Source organism: Equus asinus, chromosome 14, assembly GCF_041296235.1.
Source record: "Equus asinus isolate D_3611 breed Donkey chromosome 14, EquAss-T2T_v2, whole genome shotgun sequence".
In the NCBI taxonomy this organism is placed as follows: domain Eukaryota; kingdom Metazoa; phylum Chordata; class Mammalia; order Perissodactyla; family Equidae; genus Equus; species Equus asinus.
The window spans coordinates 31551544-31572360 of record NC_091803.1 but is presented as its reverse complement, the minus strand read 5'-3'; the positions used below and the strand labels follow the sequence as shown (position 1 = coordinate 31572360).

The 20817-nt window shown below is 45.6% G+C and overlaps 1 protein-coding gene across 1 annotated transcript in view; it reads left to right on the top strand.

Annotated features, from left to right (window-relative positions):
- The window catches only part of LOC123276738 (uncharacterized), a 67995-nt gene that overhangs the window by 8251 nt on the left and 38927 nt on the right, over positions 1-20817 (top strand). Inside the window, exons 4-5 of the mRNA XM_070485398.1 lie at positions 13091-13234; positions 18371-18569. Of these exons, the coding sequence (XP_070341499.1) occupies positions 13091-13234; positions 18371-18416 (190 nt within the window). The 3' untranslated portion in view covers positions 18417-18569. The remainder of the gene's footprint in view (positions 1-13090; positions 13235-18370; positions 18570-20817) is intronic.

Genomic DNA, 20817 nt, shown 5'->3' with positions numbered 1-20817 from the left:
TCCAGTGCTAACATGAGGGCAGCCTTCCGAACCACATGACCAAGACAAGCGTGTGTGTTTTGATCTCAGCGGGAAAACCTTGGGACGGCTGGGCTGAGGAGGGCATGCCCTGTGCCTGGCTCCAACGGCCCCCCGGGACACCACGGGACCACCTCCCCAGGAACACGGGGGAAGGCCTCTGGTGGGACTTGGTCCTGCAGGACCTTCCTGACAGTCACTCTTCCCTCCTTCAGGGGCCCCGTCCACCTCCGCCTGCACACAGGCTAGCTCTGGCCATTCAGCAGATCGTCACCGAAGCCACCGCGGGAGAGCCTGAGGAGGGCACGATAGCCAACAAAGACGGCACCGGCAGGAACTCCAACCATCGCCCCCCGGACGTAGGCCACCGCACGTGGCACGTGGCACAGAGCACCCGCACCCGAGAGCCACTAGGAGCCACTGGGAGAGCCTCTGACGTTCCTCGCCTGGGAGGATGACAGCGGACGTCCCCGGCTGGGTCACGCCCCCAAGCCTCACCATGAGGAGCTGAGGCACCACGGCCAGAACAACACCACGTCTAGGAGTTCGGGCTGGGGTCGGCCAGGACGTGCTAGTAGACCTCAGCGTGGTGTTTAAGTTTCAGGCTCCGAGTGGCAGCACCAGAAACGCAGCGGGAGAGCCCTGCAGTCCTCAGCCTGGGAGCACCGGGGGCCACTGGGTACACCAGCAAGGGGAGAGCCCAGAGGGCGGGGGTCCCAATGCACCTGGGGCGACGGCTTGTGCTGGCGCCAATGTCGATGACACGGTCGCTGTGCTACGGTACACATGAAGTGCCGCGGAGGCCAGGAGAGGCTGCTGCAGCGTAGGACCACGCTTCGAGAAAGAGGCGTGACAGAAGAGAGACCGCGCCATTGACCTTGCCTACGGCCTCCTGCTGCACCACTGCAGCCGCCTGCTCCAGGGGGCGGGAGCCGCTATCCCTCCGGGGAGCCGTAGCACCATGTCCCGCATCTGAGAAAGGCCAGAGAGGAGGGATGGAGGCTTATTCCTCAGGCCCGCGCGGACTGGGCCATGAAGAAGGAACAGGGACCCTCAGCACCATCCTCCAGAAGGCGCCTGATGCCCTGGCCCACCCTCTGGGCCCTGGCCGACGGCAGACGGCTCCCCACACGCCTCGGCTTGCCCCTGAGGAGGCAGGGGCAACCCGCCCCCACCCCTCCTACCCTTCCTTGAGGAATACCCCACAGGGCCCGCTTCGGGAGTCTCCGTGACTCCTCAGCAACGTGTGGACGGCTCAGGGTTTGGCCGGCGGTGGCCAAGTGGTTGACGGGGGCACCTCAACCCGGGCAGAGTCCAGCACGGGGTCTCCAGGCCATGCACCTCCGCAGAACCGCTCTTTCTGCCTCTCTGCAGGCAGCCTCTTTCCTTCTGCACCCAACGGCCCAGCGGCCCAGCCCAGGCTGCACAGAGGACGCAGCCCGTGGGACATTTGGCCTGAGAAAGGCGAGGAACGCTCCAGTAGCCTCGGCCAGCTTGGCCCTCCCGCTGCCAAGCCCTCGCGCAGGTCTCCCCATTCGACCCAACCAAGCCAGAGGCCAAGAGATGAACCCGCCCTACGAGGCAACTCCGACTCTTCAGGTGACCTTACTGCGGGGGGCAGGTGGAGGTGAGGGCGGATGGCTCAGAGGCCACCCGGCCACAGGAGGGGCTGGCGGCCCAGAGCTCGTGGCGGCCGCGACACCCATGGCGTTGGCCATGCTGGCTGGTCCTCCCGACGCAGCAGGCCCGCCAGACCGCACTCTCACCTGCAGGATACAAGGATGAAGGGAGGGTGACGTGGCCCACGCGAGCACCAGCACCAACGAGAGCTGAAACCCACGGAAGCAGGGCCAGCACCTCACCCGGCCCCCTAACCTACACCAGGTGCCAAGGGAGCGGCACCAGGGCAAGACCACTCCACCCCTGCCACGGCGGGCCTGCCCGGCCGGGCGCGAAACCAACACCCCACCACGGGCAGGGGCCACTGGCGCCACACCTCCCTTACTGTGTCTGCCAAAGCAGAAGAGCAAGGGCTCATGTCCAAGACAGGGCCGGCAGAGGCCATGCCCAAGGATGGCACGTGCAGGTGCCAGGCAGACAGGTATCTCAGGCCAGGGGGCTGCCCTCTGCCCTCCTCCCCACCGCCGCCACCCCAGAAGCTTGAAGCTGGTTGGCTCCCCCTCCAGAAGAGAGAGGAGCACGACGCAGATGGAAAAGCCCACGCCCCAGCCCTGGAAGCCAAGCTCCTCCTTGGGGCCAGGCTTTGCCTTCCAGCCTCTCCCCTGCCCGTGCCCCGCCTCTGCGGCCCTCCCTCGCCAAGGGTCTTCTCTTCTGCGCATTGGCTGCCCACCTGCACCACGCACGGTCTCCGGGAGGCAGCCATTCCCAGGCTCCTGCAGGGCAATGGGGACAGCGTACTCTGAGAGTAACGTGGTGACATGCCACGCTTGGCCAGGCCCAGCACTCAGCTCTGGGGCTCTGCGCTCGCAGGGGAGTCCACTTCCCAATTCCCCCGGGAGAGGCACATGGGCTGCGTCCAATGCCAACACGAAGGGAGCCTTCCGAACCACACGAGCAACACAAGCGTGCTGCGTTTTGATCTCAGCAGGAAAACCCCGGGACGGCTGGGCTGAAGAGGACACACCCCACGCCCGGCTCCAACGGTGCCCCGGGACACCACCGGATCACCTCCCTGGGAACAGGGGGCAAGGCCTCTGCTGGGACTCGGTCCTGCAGGACCTTCCTGACATTCACTCTTCTCTCCTTCAGAGCCCCCGTCCACCTCCGCCTGCACGCAGGCCACCTCTGGCCATTCAGCAGATCCTCACCCAAGCTGCCACGCGAGGGACCCGGGAGGGCACGCTGGCCAACAGAGATGGCACCGGAAGGAACTCTGCCATCACCCCCCAGGCGTAGCCCACTGCACGTGGCATGTGGCACGTGGCACAGAGCACCCACACCTGAGAGCCACTGGGAGGGATGGCCTCCAGCGTTTCTCACCTGGGAGGATGACGGCGGACGTCCCTGCCCGGCTCATTCCCCACGCTGCACCAGGAGAGCAGCCAAGGCACCACGGCCAGAAGAATGCCACATCAAGGAGTTGGGGGTGGCTTCGGCCAGTCAGTGCCAGGAGACCTCAGCGTGGGGTTGTGTCATCCTCTGAGTGAAATTGACAGAAACACTGTGGGAGAGTCCTGCCGTCCTCAGCCCAGAAGCACTAAAGGCTTCTGGGTCAGAAAAGATGAGAGCTGAGAGGGGAGGAGGCCTCGGGCTCCCAGGAAACGCTTTTTACTAGCGCTAAAGTCAATGACACGGTACACCTGCAATGGAGCACACTAAGCCTAGAGGGCAAGAGAAGATGCTGCTGCAGCACAGGAGCATTCTTCCAGAAACAATTGCAATAGAAAAAGACCTCAGCATTTACCTCACAAGCGTCCTGCTGCTCCACCTTCTCCTACACCAGGGAGCAGAAGTCATTGTCCAAAACAGGAGATACAATAACAGATGCCACATCTGAGGAAAACGAAGACAGAAGAAATGGAGGATAGGTCCCTCTAGCAAGACCCTGAATAAGTAACCAGGGGCCAAGGAGCCATTCTAGGAAAGAATCTGATGATCATTCCAACCATCAGTGCCCTGGCCAGTGAGAAACCGATCCACACACGCCTCAGCTCACTGCCTAGGATCCCGGGGAGACCCGCCCTCCTGACCATTGTGGAAGACCCCCTGGGCCCAGTTTGGGAGTCTCCGCAACTCCTCAGCAACGTGTGGATGGCTCAGGGCTTGGCCGGCAGCGGCCAAGCAGCCAAGGGGAGCGCCTCGACCCGCGCAGAGCCCGGCACGGGGTCTCCAGGTCCTGTGCCTCCACAGAACCGCTCTTTCTGCCTCTCTGCAGGCAGCCTCTTTCCTTCCGAAGCCGATGGCCCAGCGGCCCAGCCCAGCCAATGAAATTATCCTTCACAACAACACCACAGAGTAAGGAAAATTATCAGGGAAAATTAGGGGCATCATTTTGATGGTAAAGGGGTCAATTCTCCAAGAAAACATAAAATTCCTAATGTGCATGTATTAACAACAGACTGTCAAAATACATGAGGCAAAAAGTGACAGAATTGCTAAGAGAAATAGATGAATCCATTATTATAGCTGGAGATTCCAAAACTCTCTATCCATCATTGACAGATCCAGCATACAGAAATTCAGTAAGAGTACAGTGGAACTGAACAGCATCTTCAATCGACTGGATCTACTGACGTCTGGAGAAGATTTCATCCAACAGCAGAATATATGTCTTTCTCAAGCTGACGTAGAACATTCACTCAGATACACCATATTCAGGGCCACAAATTGATCATAACAAATTTAAAGTAATAAAAATCAGTGAAACTATGTTTTCAGACAACCATGGATTTAAAGAAGAAATCAATAACAGATAGCTGAAAAACTATAAAAGAATTAGACACTAAACAACACACTTCTGAAGAACACATGGGTCAAAGAAGATGTCTCAACATAAATTTTTAAATAATTCAATCTAAATGATAATGAAAATAGGACTTATTAAAATTTGTGAGATGCCGTGAAAGCAGTATTTAGAGGGAAATTTGTTGTACTGAATGGAAATAAAAGGTCCAGTGACTATCAAACTTCCTACTTATTTATGATTAAAACTGTAGCCATAAGGAAATTTAGTATACTCACAGCAAGGACAGATATCCAGAGGAAAGCGGCATACGCACATATTCTGAAGGAACATGTAATAACTGTCAACTTCCACAGCATTCCAAAATCACCACGCCCAAGATGGAAGAGGTCTGGCAGAATACGCATTAGCTGAAATAATTTTGGAGATAATGAGGATCCTCAAAGACCTTTACAATATTTCTGTTACAGAGTCATCTTTAGAAACCCTAAACCAGCCTGCAGGAGGTAAGCATACCCCTCAAGTATCTCCTCATGGAGGAGCGGGAGGACAGATGGATTAAAATCAAACAGGAGGAAACTTTAAGGAGTGATGAGTGTATTTACTATCTTAATATGGTGATGGGTTCATCATCATTTTATTCATTCAAAAGATGCTGTTTTTATACATAAATTATGCCACACTTAAGCTGTATGTGACACACAAACTGTTAAAGAGTTTTATTTTGCTGAAAAGAACACTGCAAATTTTTTTAAAAATAAACAACTTAGAATTTATAAGCCAACTTACAACTGAAAAATACGTAAATACAAACAGAGTGGATGGAAAGTCTACTTCTTCTATTATATATTCATGAAGTACCTGGATTAAATTCTTTGGGACATCCCCCAAAATATATGTATGGAATACATATGTATGGAAGACAAATGTATGGAAAAATGGGAAAAAAATAACAATCAAAAATGTGTGTTAAATGGGGCTGGCCCTGTGGCCGAGTGGTTAAGTTCGCGCGCTCCGCTACAGGCAGCCCAGTGTTTCGTTGGTGCGAATCCTGGGTGCGGACATGGCACTGTTCATCAAACCACGCTGAGGCAGCGTCCCAAATGCCACAACTAGAAGGACCCACAAAGAAGAATATACAACTATGTACCAGGGGGCTTTGAGGAGAAAAAGGAAAAAAAAATCTTTAAAAAATATGTGTGTTAAAGATACAAATGAGAATAATATATAGAGAGAGATGTTTGTTAGACATGCACATAACAGAGAGATGGGCAGCTGGTATTATAATAATACTGGGATTATTCCAACAAAAATGAATTCCAGATTACTGTTTAGCCCAAGTTTCTAAAATCACTGAGGTTTTCTTTCAATGCTCACTTTGATTCTAAACCAGAGCACACAACGTCAGATTTCTGAAGTACACAGAGATTTGCCTAATAGGATGATGTTGTATTATGGTTAAAAATATGAGAATTGAGGTTAGTTAAAAACAAAATTCCAAATAGCCAATAAAAAGTATTCACATTCATATTTCATAGATTTGAACCTAAATCAATAGATAGCAACCATGATAATTAATCTGTAAAAAGATAAGCATGAGGAGTGAAGGATAGAGAAAGCCAAGCAGGTAGGAGTGGCCCATGGACCCAGGTGACTAGGATAAACCCCATTGGTGATCATCTCTCCTGCGCCCTGTCGTGAGCTGCCTAAGGTGCACACAGCATTTCCTCAACTTGTTCAGACCCGTGGCAGCTTGAAATCGTTGCTTTAAATCCTATTGCTTTTTATTATTATGTATATTTATAGCAAACAGGAAACATTCAGTTATATCACTAATTTCAGTTACATCAGTTATATCAGTTTCATAATTGATATATTGTCAGTTATATAACTATGTTGTCAGTTATATAATTGATATTATATCAGTTATAATGGAAAACCAAAGTCTTTTACCATAAATGTAAAGAAACCGTCAAGAAGAAGTAAAAAAAAAAGAAGGACAACAAAACAAGTGCATATGAAATTCTGTTTAGATGCTGTTGCCTGCCTCAAGAACCTCAGAGGTGGACTGTCCTGTCTAGGAGAGACTATTACAGAAGGGGTGGAAGTCAGACTAGCCCAGAAGTGAATGGGAGAGAGGCTCCTGTAAGGGACTGGGGACTTCATGAAGGGTGCCAGGGTCACCTTGATCAGAGCTCCAGCAGGGAGGAGGGAAAGAAGGAGAAGAGAACAGAGGTTGGGGGCCTGGAACAGGTGAGATCTTTCCTGCAGCTGAGGAAGCGCTTGCTCCCCAAAGCCACCCAGTGTGAGCCTCCCATGCAGGAGAGCCCTGCATGGCGCCTTGAGGCCAGGCCAGCAGCCTTGGGTTTAAGATTCAGCTGTGCTGCTTACTGGCTGTGTGACACTGAATGGGTTTTCTTCATTAAAATGTGAGTGTCCAGGCCTGCATCCCAAGCCTGTCATAAGGACAAGAAGCAGCCTCATGCTGAGTTCGTGTGAAGATTAGCATCATCATCTCCCAAGGGCATCTGTCCTCCCAGAACTGGCACCTTTAAAAGTGTGCAGCCGTTAAAGGCAATAATGATACAAGCAAGGGCCTCTCTTCCTATGGGACGGTGCTAAGCCCTGTGCAGGCATCATCTTGTGGCGTCCTGAGGTTGGTACCATCTCTATCCCCCTTGCATAGATGGAGGTTCAGGTTCAGAGTGATCAGAGAGAGGGCTTTACCCAGGGTGAGAAAAGGGTCAGAGGACACTTTGGTCCGGGAAGGGATTTGGGGAGAGAGGGAAGCTGAGGTCTGGAGACTCCAGAGGGAGAAGGGACCAGAGAGAAGCTCTGCCTAGGACCCAGCTTTGCTTGGGGTTGGCGCTGCTCAGAAGATGAGCTCAAACCAGCTGGCTATGGTCACAGCCCTTTCTTCTCCACCAGGGACTGACTCAGTCATTGCTGTGTTAATGATAATATTGTCACATAATAGTCCTGATGATGGCATTATTCTTATTATTGTTATTGTGAGAGAGGGTGCAGTCGACTCTGACACATGCAGGGTCCTAACACTGCAGGGTCCTGGGGACACATGCCTCTCTCCCTCTCTTGACCTCGGGATCTGCTAAGCCCCATGCAACACCTCCACTCAAAGTGCACACTGTCAGGGTCCCTGTACCTGCCCGGGGCCCCTGTCCACAGAACCACCCTACCCTGGCCACTCTCTGATACCTCAGGACCCAGCATAGCTGTCCAGAAGGCCGTGGCTGGGGGAAGATGCCCAGCACTCAGTTTGGAACCAGGAAAACACCCCCTCCATGGCAGCTTAGGTGGGGCAGGTCGTACCCCGGTCTATTCATCCTGTCTGCCTGCAGTGGCCTCCACTGAGTGTCAGGACTGCTTGTTTTGTAAGCCTGGGTAAGGGATGAAGGTCTGGGAGTGTGTGCGTGTGTGTGTGTGCATGCGCATGCATGCACAAGTCTGTTTGAGTGTGTAAATCTGCATTATGGCCCTTGAGTGTGCTTCTGTGTCTGTGAATGTATTGATTGTGGATGTGAGTTTTCCACTGTATGGCACTGTGTTTCTGTGTGTCTTTGTATGTATTGTGTGTGTCTGTATCTCTGAATGACTGTATGTTGGTCATGCAAGTCTGTGTCTCTGGAAGTGTGCGTCCCTGCTGGAGCATCTATGTGTGTCTGTGTTATATATCTGTGTGTGTGTTGGTTGTGTGAGTGAATCTACTACCCCTTTGTGTGTTCTTGATTTTATCTAAGTGTGTATCTCTGTGTTCTCTGTATGTGTGTCCAGTGTGTGTAGGGTCTGCCATGTGGGGCTGTCTCATGTGGCCCTAAGTATGTGTGTCTGTGTGTGCATATGTTCTCCTCAGGGGTCATTGCCTGTGTCTGCAGTGTGGGTCTGTGTGTGAGCCTGTCCCTGAGCCCTATGCCCGAGTCCCCAGGTGAGGATGGAGGTGATTCCATGCCTGTGTGTCTCTGTGCTTGTGGTGTCTTATTTCCCTGTGAGTGTGTGTGTCTGTGCACCCCAGAAAAGGGCAGCTGCAGAGGGGATCTCTCCAAGGGTGACCCTAGTGGTGGGTGAGAAGGAGACAGTATGTGCTTCCCCCACCCCCAGGCTCGGCCCCTTCTGCCCCTTCTCCCAGCCTCTGGTTTTCCCCCAGTGGTCCTATCTCAGGCCCCAAGGATGGATGGAGTAAAGGATCAGTTCACAGGACCCCAGGCCAGGGGGGCAGGAGGGCTCTGAATGTCAGGAGGGTGTTATAGCGTGTGAAGGGAAGGATGTTGGGGTGGGGGGATGGTGGACCCCTGGGAAGGGCTGGGGGATATCTGGGCCCTTGGAAGACATGAGAGGGTGGGTGTAAATGGGCAAAACCTGAGGGGCAAAAGCACCATGTGTGAATGGGGGACTGGGTACCTCTGGAGCAGTCTGGAAGAGTCCTACAGGACTCCTGGGTTCCCAGAGAGCAGGTCCCTCACTCACCCATGTGGGACTTAGGGTGGGACCTAGGAAAGGCTGGTGCCAGGGGCTGTTCGGAGCCTTCCCCCTGGACCTCTGTGTCCTGGATATCTACTGGGTGCACAGGGTCACCCAGGAAGCTGGCGCCAGCAGGGAGAATCAGGACCCAGGCTCTTTCTGATGGGGCTTGGGGACAGTTACAGAGGGACCACATTTAGGATAGGTTCATCCATAGAATGAATGCACAAAACAGGGGCACCATTGATGTTCATATTCAGATTTTATTATCTCTAGTCCCAATCTGAGCACTCATCTGGGCAATCCAGAGGGTCAGTTCACAGGATCCGAGGCCAGGGGGAGTAAGATGGGCTCTGGATGGCAGGAGAGGGTTATAGAGTGTGTGGGAGGGGATGTCTGGGGAAGACACTGGATCCCTGGTTAATGCTTGGAAGATTCCTGGGACCTGGGAAGAGTGAGTGAGTGGGGCACCCTAGCGAGGGATGTGGAACAGAGCTCCTGGGTCCCTGGGAAGGAATGAAGGTCTAGGCACCCCTAGAAAGAGCTGGAGGAATCCTGCAGGATTACTGCATTGGCAGAGGGCAGGGCTCTCACTCACCTGCACTGATCCAGGCTGGGACCTGGAAGCTGCAGCAGTAGCAGCAGCAGCAGCAGCAGCAGCAGCAGCATTATTGGTGAGCACAGAGGCAGTGGATCTACCTGGAGGGTGTCAGGTGAGGGATGGTCTGGCAGCAAGTGTAGTCACCAAGCTGGGCTGGCCACCCCTTCTTCCTCCTTCCCCAGACCCCACACTCACCCTGCCCCTGGCCTCACCCTCCAGTAGGGCATGGGCCTGCCAGGCAGGGCGGACACCTAGGACCATATGCAGTGTCCCTCCTAGAGCTACCATTAAGTGTGATGTTCGCTGTAGGTTTATTCTATGTGTTCTTTATCAACTAGGAGATGGTTCCTCTATTCCTAGTTTGCTGAGAGTTTTTATCAGGAATGGGCATTGGTGAACAACTAATTGGCAAAAGAGAACTCAAAAGAGAAATCAGAAAGTATCTTGACAGAAACAAAAATGAAAAGACAACATACCAAAACTTATGCGATGCAGCAAAAGCAGTTCTAAGAGGGAAGTTTCTATCAATAAATACTTAATTTAAGAAGAAAGAAAGATCTCAAATTAACAATTCAGCTTTACACCTCAACGAAGTAGAAAAAGAACAAACTAAGCCAAAGTTAGCAGAAAGAAGGAAATAATAAAGATTAGAGTAGAAAGTAAGAAAACAGAGACTATAAAGACAGTAGAAAAAAATCAACAAAACTGAGTTGGTTCTTTAAAAAGATAAACAAAATTGACAAAATTTTAGCTACACAAATCAAGAAAAAAATAAAGAGGGCCCAAATAAAACTGTAAATGAAAGAAGAGACATTACAATTGACACCACAGAAATATGAAAGATCATAAGAGGATGTGACAGCACGTGCTAGTCACATAAAGTAGGCCCCTGATAAGTGATAAATGGATGGAAGAAAGTCTACAGAACAGCCCAAGAAAAGGAGAATGAACTTTTGTGTCCAATGCAAATGCTGGAATCCACAGCACTTGCCATTCGCAAGCAAGGAGGGAACAACAAAGAGGAAGTTTCCACCACCTCCTTGTGTCACACAATTTCAAAATCAGGCTACATTTCAAATAGGTAGTAATCTGACACCTAACCCATGTAAATTAAGGACAACTTGAGGGGAACAGATAATGGCAACAAAGCTCAGTGAGCTCAGTCTCCTTCCCTTCTCACTTCTTCCCCAGCCATTTTGTTGCTGACCAATGCAGAGGTTACACTCTAGAAACAGACAGTATTCAGGAGACCTCATCTATGCCTACCAGGATGCTTGAGGAAATATTATCTACTTAAAAGATATGAATGAAGCCGCCTTTTGTGGTTTCCTCAGGAACCACCTTTGTGCCTGGGAAACCACCACCCCCCAACTGACTGCCAAGAAAAATCTCTATCGATTGCAAATGTCTTAGGCCCAGAGCATTGTGGTCAATGAGGCTACAGTCCCACTTGTGGACTCTGTCATGTCCAACTGCCCCACCTTGAAGACCAAGCTCCTGGTATCAGATATAAGGTATGGTGGGTGGTTGGGTTTTAAGGAGTTGATGAGGTGACTGGACACTGAAAACAAGATGTTTAAATGAAGCAAATACCTGAATTTGTAAAATGTGATGATACGTGAGAAGTGTTGTTTTAACTTGGGTGGTGTGAGAGGAGAGAGAAGGAAGCTGGACAGCAATTTCTAGTCCTGAAACCAGAGCATCCCCCAACACAAGAATTCATGATCTGTCTTACAAGGTCTCAGTCTGAGTGAAAGTCTCATCTCCTGATTCATACCTGAGTATTCATTCTCAGAGAGGGGCAAAAAATAGGTGATAGTAACATAAATAAGCAGTACACGTATTAAAAAAAACAAAACAAAGAACACTCACCCTCGCTGGTAAATGGGGAAATACTTACTAAAATAACACGAGGATGCCATGTTCATCCTCAGGTTAATGAAATATCGAGTTTGATAATTATTAATGTGGTCTCTAGAGGGCGATATTCCAGTGTCCGTGGATATAAAAGTCAACATGGCACTGATACTCTACACTGCAAAACGAACAAACAAGAAAACACGTAAATGATCGAGATAATACAGATTGCAAAAGAGGCTTCAAAACAAAACAGAACAATGAGATAGAATGACCGGACGTGGGATGGGGGAACTATTTTAGATTTGGTGGCTTCTGAAGAGAGGACATTTAAGCTGCTATATGAACACCAAGGAACCAACCTTCTGAAGATCTGTGGTTATGTCCCTGGCAGAGGGAACACTAAGGTAAAGCACCTGAAGGGAGAATGAGCTGGATCTGTTTGAGGAGCAGAGAGAATGCCAGGGTGCCTGAAGTGCAATGAGCGAGGAAGAGAGTAGGAGGTAAAGAGGTTGAGGAGCAAGAGACGCTGGACTGCGGAGGCCTTGCAGGTCCTGCAGGAGAGGGAGGGACTTGATGTGACTTCCATTTTAAAAAATACTCTCTGGCTGCTCTACTAACAATTGAACACAAGAAAGAGACCCAGCAGAGGGCTGTCGCAGTTGTCCGGGTGAGAGGCTATGTTGGAGTGGACCAAGGTAGCAGCAGAGGAGACAGGACACACCTCAGGCACAAAATTTAAATGGACACCAAAATATTCAGTGATCATGAAAAATAACATTTTAATTTTAAAATAAATTTTTAAAAATACATGTAAATAAAGTAATTGTTTTAAAATGTATATACCTACATATAATTTTAAGTATTTTATATATTTATGTTATGTATTTGTAATTTATGAACAATCATAAGATAATTTTAACTTTATAAGTCTCTTAAAAGAAAATATTTTTAAAATTTCTTGAAATTAAAAATAATCAAACTGGCAAACTATAGCCCTCAAACCAACTGCCTGTTTTTATAAATAAAGTTTTAACTGGTGCCAGGGACAGGATTAGGCTGACCAAGTGAGGGGAGTCATGCAAGTGCTAGGTTGGATACTGTATTTAAGTAAAACTTTAATATTTTGTTTATCGTATATTTTTGCATTAATTTTTAATTTTTTAAAAAATATGACTTTAAAATATTATCTATCTTGACTGCTGAATTTGTTTGCATCCCCTTAAAAACCATGCCTGAGGCAAATGTTTCACTCATCTCACGCTAGTCCAGTCCCTGAGTAGAGATAATGAAGAGAATACATAGATTAATGATAAGTTTTGGAGGTAGAGTTGACAGGGCTTGTCAATGAATAGGATGTGACATAGGTAGATAGGTAGGTAGGTAGGTATGCAAGTAGATACAGAAAGAGAGACAGTAAAGATTACTGAGTACTACAGATTTTTGGCTTGAGCAATTGGTTGAATAGAGGATCTTTTACCAAGAAAATTATGGCTGGAGTGTAGATGCCTCATATATTTCTTATGCAATAAAAATCAATACAAAATTTTTTTAAACAGAAAAAAATGGCAGCTCCCCCTCTAAAAATGATGCCCCAATATGACAAGATATGGGCTGTTATTTTCAAAAAGCACAGATGACCAAACCATGGTCCTAGGCTCTAAGTCAGAGAATTTGCACTTAGAACTGACTGTTGCCTTTTTTGTGACTTACAGAGTTGTACACTCAAAGCAAATCTGTGTGGGGATGAAGAGTCAGGATCCAATGGCCATCTGTTTTACCAACAGGAGAAAAGGAGCTCCCACACTGGTAGAGTATTCCCAGCATGGTTTGACAATGGGATTTAATCAGGCTTCAAGGTACAGTCCTCCCACAGCCTGTACAGGCTTGGGGAATGAAGGGAGAATTTCATGGGACTGTAGGAGAGGAAGAACTTTTCCTCTATCCTTGTAGGTTCTTCTGGCTGGTCTAAATTAAATTAACATGAGACAGAATAGCAGGAGAAAAGTCAAACAGATTCAATAACATGCATACATGGGAGAAACCCAGAAAAACTGAGTAACTCACCACCTTGGCCAAGGCCACCACCTTAAATACCATTTTCAGCTAAAGACAACAGAGGATGCTGGGGGTAGTGGTTTGGGACTTCAAAGGGGAGGAAAGCAATTCACATGGAGATGTAAAAGAAAATGTTTGGTAAACAAATGTTTGTCATGCCTTGCAGAGACAATGAGACATGGAGAGGACTTTGATCAAATGGGTCTTGCTAGGTTCTTCCCTGTCTACCACACCTAGTTCATATTATACTACAGTTATCTATGGTGATAGCTCCTTCCTGAAGCAGGTGTTCTAGCTTAAATTCTTTTAGGCAGTTAGGGGGAGGTGAAAATTTCTTCCTGAGTCTTTTATTCCTAAAAATAATCAAGCCAAAGAGACACATTTTGCAGTGGCAAGTCCTGCTCCCCTACAGAAATAAAGCTAAGGAAGGAGTTCCTTACCAAATCCTGCAGAAAATGTCAATATTGAGAGAAGGAACAGGACTGAGAGCAGAGTGGGAGTGTTACACCAAAGGATCAAAAGAAAATTACTGTAGAGCCAGAAATCTAAGAGTCTGGGTGAGAGGAAGAGCAGTGGGTCCCTGTAGCTGGGGAGGGATCCAGGACAATTATGCAAAAGACACATTGTTGTATGTTTCCTGTTCTTCTAAGCTAATGGAGCCATGGTGAACAAATGTGTTGCCCAATATGTAGTGATAAACACAAAGACAGAGTCACAAGTTATAAGGGGTTTGGGTCTAGAGTCAGCATCTAATATGAAAATCCCATGTCATCATCCTATTCTTAAAAAAAAAAATCTTCAAAATAGCTCGTGGATACTGTACCATCTCTTGGCAAATCCAATTTAGTCCATTTCTACTCCAGGACTGAAACTTATTTCAATGTCTTAGTTGAAGACAAATTGCAGTAACTGGCTTGCATTTGTTTTGTTTTGGTTTGTTTGGAGTTTAGTTTCCCAATCTTACAGTTAAGTCTCTCTAAGATAAATGGTTGTGTGTTATGACTCTATGCTTGAGTTCACTTAACAAACTCTACCCAAGGATCCCTTATGTGAAATAGGTACACGTATATGTGTTGCTCAATCTTACCACCAAGTCTTTGACTTTGTAATGTCCATTGCCTATCAGGTAAAGAATTAGAATTGGATAAATTGAAATTATTCATTTATTCAATCCATGAATTCATAAAAGTGCCTGCTGGATAACATCCAAGACCTCCTAAAGCCCTGGTACCCAGAAGGCAGCATAATGCCAACCAAGACAGATACTGATGGAATTTAAGGAGATTCTGTTGGCCTTAAGGTCATACCCCAACAGTCAGGAAATGTCCCCAAGTCACCCAGATCTACAAAGAAAGGAGCTTTCACAGTGATTCTATAAGATATAGGATTAAAATCTGTGCCAAGTCCCTAGTCTCCAATTGCACCTCGCTGACAACACAACACCAAAACTAACCACATTGGGGCCCGCCCCATGGCCAAGTGGTTAAATTTGCAAGCTCCACTTCGGCGGCCCAGGGTTCGGATCCTGGGCATGGACATGGCACTACTCATTAGGCCATGTTGAGGCAGCACCCCACATGCAACAACTAGAAGGACCCACAACTAAAATATACAACTATGTACTGGGGGGAATTGGAGAGGAAAAAAAGCAGAAAAAGAAAAACAAGATTGGCAACACTTGTTAGCTCAGGTGTCAATCTTTAAGAAAAAAAAACAAAACTACCCACATCATTATGATGGGGATACTGAGATAAGAGGGGACTGGAGGCACCTGGAGGGCTGATATTGAGTCAGAGGCCTACAGGCAGGTGTTTAACAGATCTTGTGTTCTAATGCATATATCAGAAGATATAAGCAATCAAGAAATCCAAACACAGATTTAGGACCCTGCAGAATCAACTTGCCTTAAGGAGGTCAGTAGTCAAAGAGTGCAGGAATTGAGAGCAGGTTTGAAGGTCTCTATCTAATGTCATTTCCAATTCTGTGTTCATTGAACGTCTCCATACAGTAAGTGTGATATCTGATCTCTACTCTGTGTTGGTTACTAGATCAGGAGAAATGAAGGGTTCAAAGATGAGTCAGGTGTGAACTTTACCCTCAAGGATTCCACAGGCTAGTCAGAGAGCCAAGACAAGCATATGAATAACTGTAATTCATGGCAGAAAGTTTGCAGTTCTTTAGGAGAAAGCATTAGGGGGCCCAGAGCACAGAGCAATCATTTCCAAAAGAGAAGGGCATATAAAGCATTGGAGGTGAACTCTGTATATGGGATTTGATTATGTGGAGGTGAGAGTGGAAAGAGCACTCAGAGCAAAAAAACAGCATAAACCAAGCCAAAGCCTGGAAGAGAAAAAGCAAGAGGATGTACGGAGCGCAGACCCAGTTTGGCTGAATTATAAAGTGTGGAATGAAAAGAAATGAGAGGTGAGAGTGAGGCCAGATGGCCTCGAATATCAGAAAATATATGGCCCTTATCATGACAGCAGTGGGAAGCCATTGAAGGATTCTTTTTTTTAACCAGGGAAATATGATCATCAGAACAGAGTGCTAGTACATGAGATGATTAGACCAGGAGGCAGTCGCTGTGACAGTTCAGTTCATTACAGCCAGGACAACAGCCCTGCACACTTCCAAGCCCTCCGGCTCTGCCATCTAAACCTGGAGAATTCCCTCGTACCACTACTTTACTTTGGAGAAGCTCTGACTCCAAAGAATTATTTGCTTCAAGCACAAGAGCAAGGAAAGTGTTGAGCACTGAGATGGCTCTGGCATTAAACAGATAAACATTCAAACCCCAATTCTGCCAAAGAGTGTGACCTTAGGCAAGTCATTTCACCTCATGATACTTCATTATTATTTTCAAAATGGGATAATGCTGTATTTTGTGGACTCCAAGATTTTTTTTACATTTCACTGTTAAAATCAGACAGTGCCTTACGATCAACAGCATGCCCGAGTTTAAGTAGCAATGCTTTGTGTTCTTGATGAGTCATAGAGCAATGGTGTGACTCACAATTGATGGCATCTTAGATTGACTAAATACAGTAACACCTACCTCCTAAGGTTGTGAGATTTAAATGAGCTATTGTACAGAGCATGCTTAGCTCAGTGCCTGAACTGAGGCTGGAGCTTAATAACAGTAGCTACCCTAACATGGGGAGGAGGCAGTAGGACATAGTGCTTCAGAGCCCATTGTCTAGATCAAGCTTCAAATTCCAAGGCTGCACTCACTACCTTGTACTAGCTATTTCATGTCTATGAGACAGTTCTCTTATCTGCCAAAATGCCAATCTTATAGCATTTTTGTTAGAATTAAATTAGATATAACTTAAAGTAAAATTTAACAGTATCTCTCAAGACTTACAAATGCACATGCCCTTTTACTCAGCAGTCTGTTTCCAGGAATTCATCCCACAGATACATAGCCAAGGATAGTTTTTGCAATATTTGTAATAGCAAAAAGGCTATTTTTGGGGACTGGTTAAACAAATAAAATTAACTCTATCCAATGGAATAGTATGATATTTTAAAATATAGCTCTTCTGTATGTTTCATATGGGAAGATCTTCAGTATGCACTGCTCAGGAAAACAAACAGTGCACAACAGTATATAGAGTGTGCTGCTATTTGTACAGAAGAAAGTATTTAACAAGTTAGCATGTTTAAAGCACTTAACACGGTACCACATATATGGTGTAAGAGCCTGAATATACAAAGGGACAATGGCCAGACCACATGTCAAAGTAGAACTCTGACCCACAATCTGCAGCAACCAGCCCAGGAAGCCACCCTGCTGTCTCTAAATCAGAGTTGGAAGGAGTCAGACCACTACCCCCAACAACCTCCTTTGTCTTATCTGAAGATGGTATTTAAGGTGGTGGTTTTGTACATTTTAGTGAGTTACTCAGCTTTCCTGAATTTCTGCTGTGTATAAATGCTATCAAACTTTGTTTGATTATCTCCTCTTGTTCTGTCTCATGTTAACTCAATTCTTAGACAAGCCAGTACAACCTAGAGGGTTGGAGAGTATTTCTTCCTCCCTTACAAAGGTAAATGTAGAGTTAGAGAGTTTCAAAAAACCTTAGTTCTCTTAACGGAGAAATTTCAGTTTTTTGAACATAGGAAATTATTTTTAGAAAATAGATTTTCTGTCTTTTAGGTAGACTTACTCAAAAATAAAGAAAAATCTTTTATAGTTTCTTTATCAAGATCAGACTAAAAATTCAAGAAAATGATCCTTTTAAGAGAAAGAGAGCAAAATTCCAAGTTTGCGCCAGCTTACTTTTGATATCAAAACACATTTGATTAAATTTATTCCACTCTTAGCCTACTTGACCACGCACAAAACTCTTTTCTCAGGGTTCCTCTTTCACAAGCCACCTAACTTTTTTTAATTTTACATTTAGAATATGTTCTATGTCTTTCTTTTTAGCCTCTCTTTAGGACAAAAAATATTATGTTTTTCCTAACCCATTTTACTTTAGGACAAATTTATTTTTCTTAACAAAACAAAAATATCCATTTCTTACCTTTCCTACTGGAAACGTACATCTTACTTTCTTTGTATACAGAGATGCTTTCCTTATTAATTTTTAGTAGGTTAATCACATACATAGAGTTTTTAACACCTAGAAACCTTAATGTTTAGTGAAAAGAAAGAAGTAAGCAAGTATAAACTATTTTTTACATTAGCATTATGTGGCTTGGCAAATTTATAAATATTTTTCATAATTTCTATGAACATGTTACTTTACGGTACAATGTTTTAATAAAGCACAAGACGTTTATTAATAGACCCAAACATTTTAAGTTTCTTTCTAAAAATAAGACAAAAGTGGGTAAATTTAGACTTGCTTAGCAATTAATGTTTCAGTGTTTTATTCTATTTGAAAATGATCTGGATATTTAATGAATTTTCCATCATTTAATTTAACCAGGCAAAACTTCAAAGGTTTGAGTGACATCAGCATCATGGCGGAGTGAGCTGTTGCCTGATATTCTCCTGTCTGGTATACAAAAGAGGATATTTAGATACTAACAGAGGACATTCACACAGCACAAAAGATGTCTCAGAGATGAAAGCAGCCACATGTCTGAAGGTGGAGGTACTGGATCCCTTGGAGGAAAGGGAAGGAGGTAAGGTGAATTTCCTCTCCCTCCAAAATGGTAGCAACCATGAGACTGCACATGGCTCTGAGAGGAGAGAGGGGAGGGGTGGCCCTCTGCGGGAACACCTTCACTCTCCAAGTTCCCTCACAGCCCATGGGAAAGCATCACACAGAGGTGATTAAGCCATTGTGGGAATGTCTTCATCAAGCTAGGACCTAAGGAGAGCGGATAGGAAGGGCAGAGAAAGAACACCCTCAGGATCACACAGGTGAAAGAAAGCACTCCTCCCCCCTCCCGGAGCTCCAGCTCAGCCAGTTCGCCAGAGGGCCACACAGATAGAAAAGCAGCCAGTGGCTGAATCAAGTGAGCCGCAGATCACGGCAGGCTCAGAATATAAAGCTCTTGACACCCATGCAGTGCTGGCAGGGGGAAGCTGAGAGCAGATACTATCACTATGCAGAGGCACACATCCACACCATCAAGCAGTATGAAAAAATATATTAAATCTCCAGACCAGAAGGAAAATTACAAGTACCCAGTAACCAATCCTGAAGGCATAGATATTTATAATCTAAATGACAGAGAATTCAAAATTGCTATCATAAAAAACCTCAACGAGCTACAAGAAAATACAGACAGTTCAATGAAATCAGGAACTCCTTCAAAAAAAAGGGATTGAAAATATAAAGAAACATCAGAAAGTTTGGAGATGAAAAACACAATGAATGAGAAAAAGAAAAATCTGCACTGCTTAAACAATAGAGCTGATATTATGCAGTAACAAATCAGCAGTCTTGAAGACAGAAATATAGAAATGCTTCAGATGGAGGAGTCGAGAGAACTAAGATGAAAATGAAATGAAGAAATTCTCCAAGAAATATCCGACTCAATTAGAAAATGCAAAATAGCGATTATAGATATTCCAGAGGGAGAAGAGAAGGAGAAATTGAGCAGAAACCTTGTTGAAGTAAGTAATAGCTGAGAACATTCCAAACATGCAGAAGGAGGTGGAAATACAAGTGAAAGAAGCCAATAGATTTCCTAATGGTATCAACATAAAAAGAAGTTCTCCAAGGCATATAGTAGTAAAGATGGCAAAAGTAAATGACAAAGAAAAAATACTAACGGCAGCAAGGTGGAAGAAAATAACTTACAAAGGAACCCCTATCAGGCTTTCAGCAGATTTCTCAGAAGAAACGTTACAGGCTAGGAGAAAGTGGAATGATAGAGTCAAAACTCTGACAGACAAAAACTTTCAGCCAAGAATACCCTATCCAGCAAAAATATCCTTCAGATATGATAGAGAAATAAAAACTTTCCAAGATAAACAAAAGCTAAGGGAGCTCATCACCCCAAGAACACTCCTAGAAGAAATAATCAAGCTGCTCCTCATACCTAGAAAAAAATAAAGGGGGGTTACAAAACCTTGAGCAAGGAGAGACAAAATCAGAAAATTGCAGCTCTCTATCAGAACAGGTTAGCAAACAATTATAATGTTAAAGATAAAGGGAAGGAAAACAACAAAAATAAATGTAATCTCCATTTTAACCACAAACTCAAAACACAAGATGGAACTAGATGTGACAATAATAACTTAGAAGGGGAAGAGGTAAGGGATGGAAATGGCTTCATCTAAGGAAAGCAGAGGCTATCATAAAATGGAGTATCTCATCTATGAGATTTTTTTTATACAAATCTCATGGTTACTACTAAACAAATAATTAGAACAGACACATAAATGATAAATAAGGAGAAAACTAAGAAAACCATCATAGAAATCTACCTAACTTGATAGTCCAAAATACATGGCACAAGAAACAAAGGAAATGCAGAAGAATGGAAAAACAAGTGATAAAATGGCAGCATTTAGCCCTCATATATCAATAATCACTCTAAATGTAAATGGATTGAATTCACCCGTCAAAAGCCACAGAGTGGTGGGATGGATTTAAAAACAACACCCAACAATATGCTGCCTCCAGGAAATCCATCTCAGCTCCAAAGACAAACACAGGCTCAGAGTGAAGGGATGGAAGATGATACTCCAAGATAATGGCAAAGAAAAGAAAGCAGGTGTTGCCATATTTATATCAAAGTAGACTTCAAGATAAAACAGGTAATGACAGACAAAGAAGGGCACTATATAATGATCAAAGGGACACTCCGCCAAGAAGACATAGCACTTATAAATACATACGCACCCAACACAGGAGCAGCAAATTACACAATGCAAGTATTAACAAGCCTAAAAGGAGATATTAATTACAATACAATA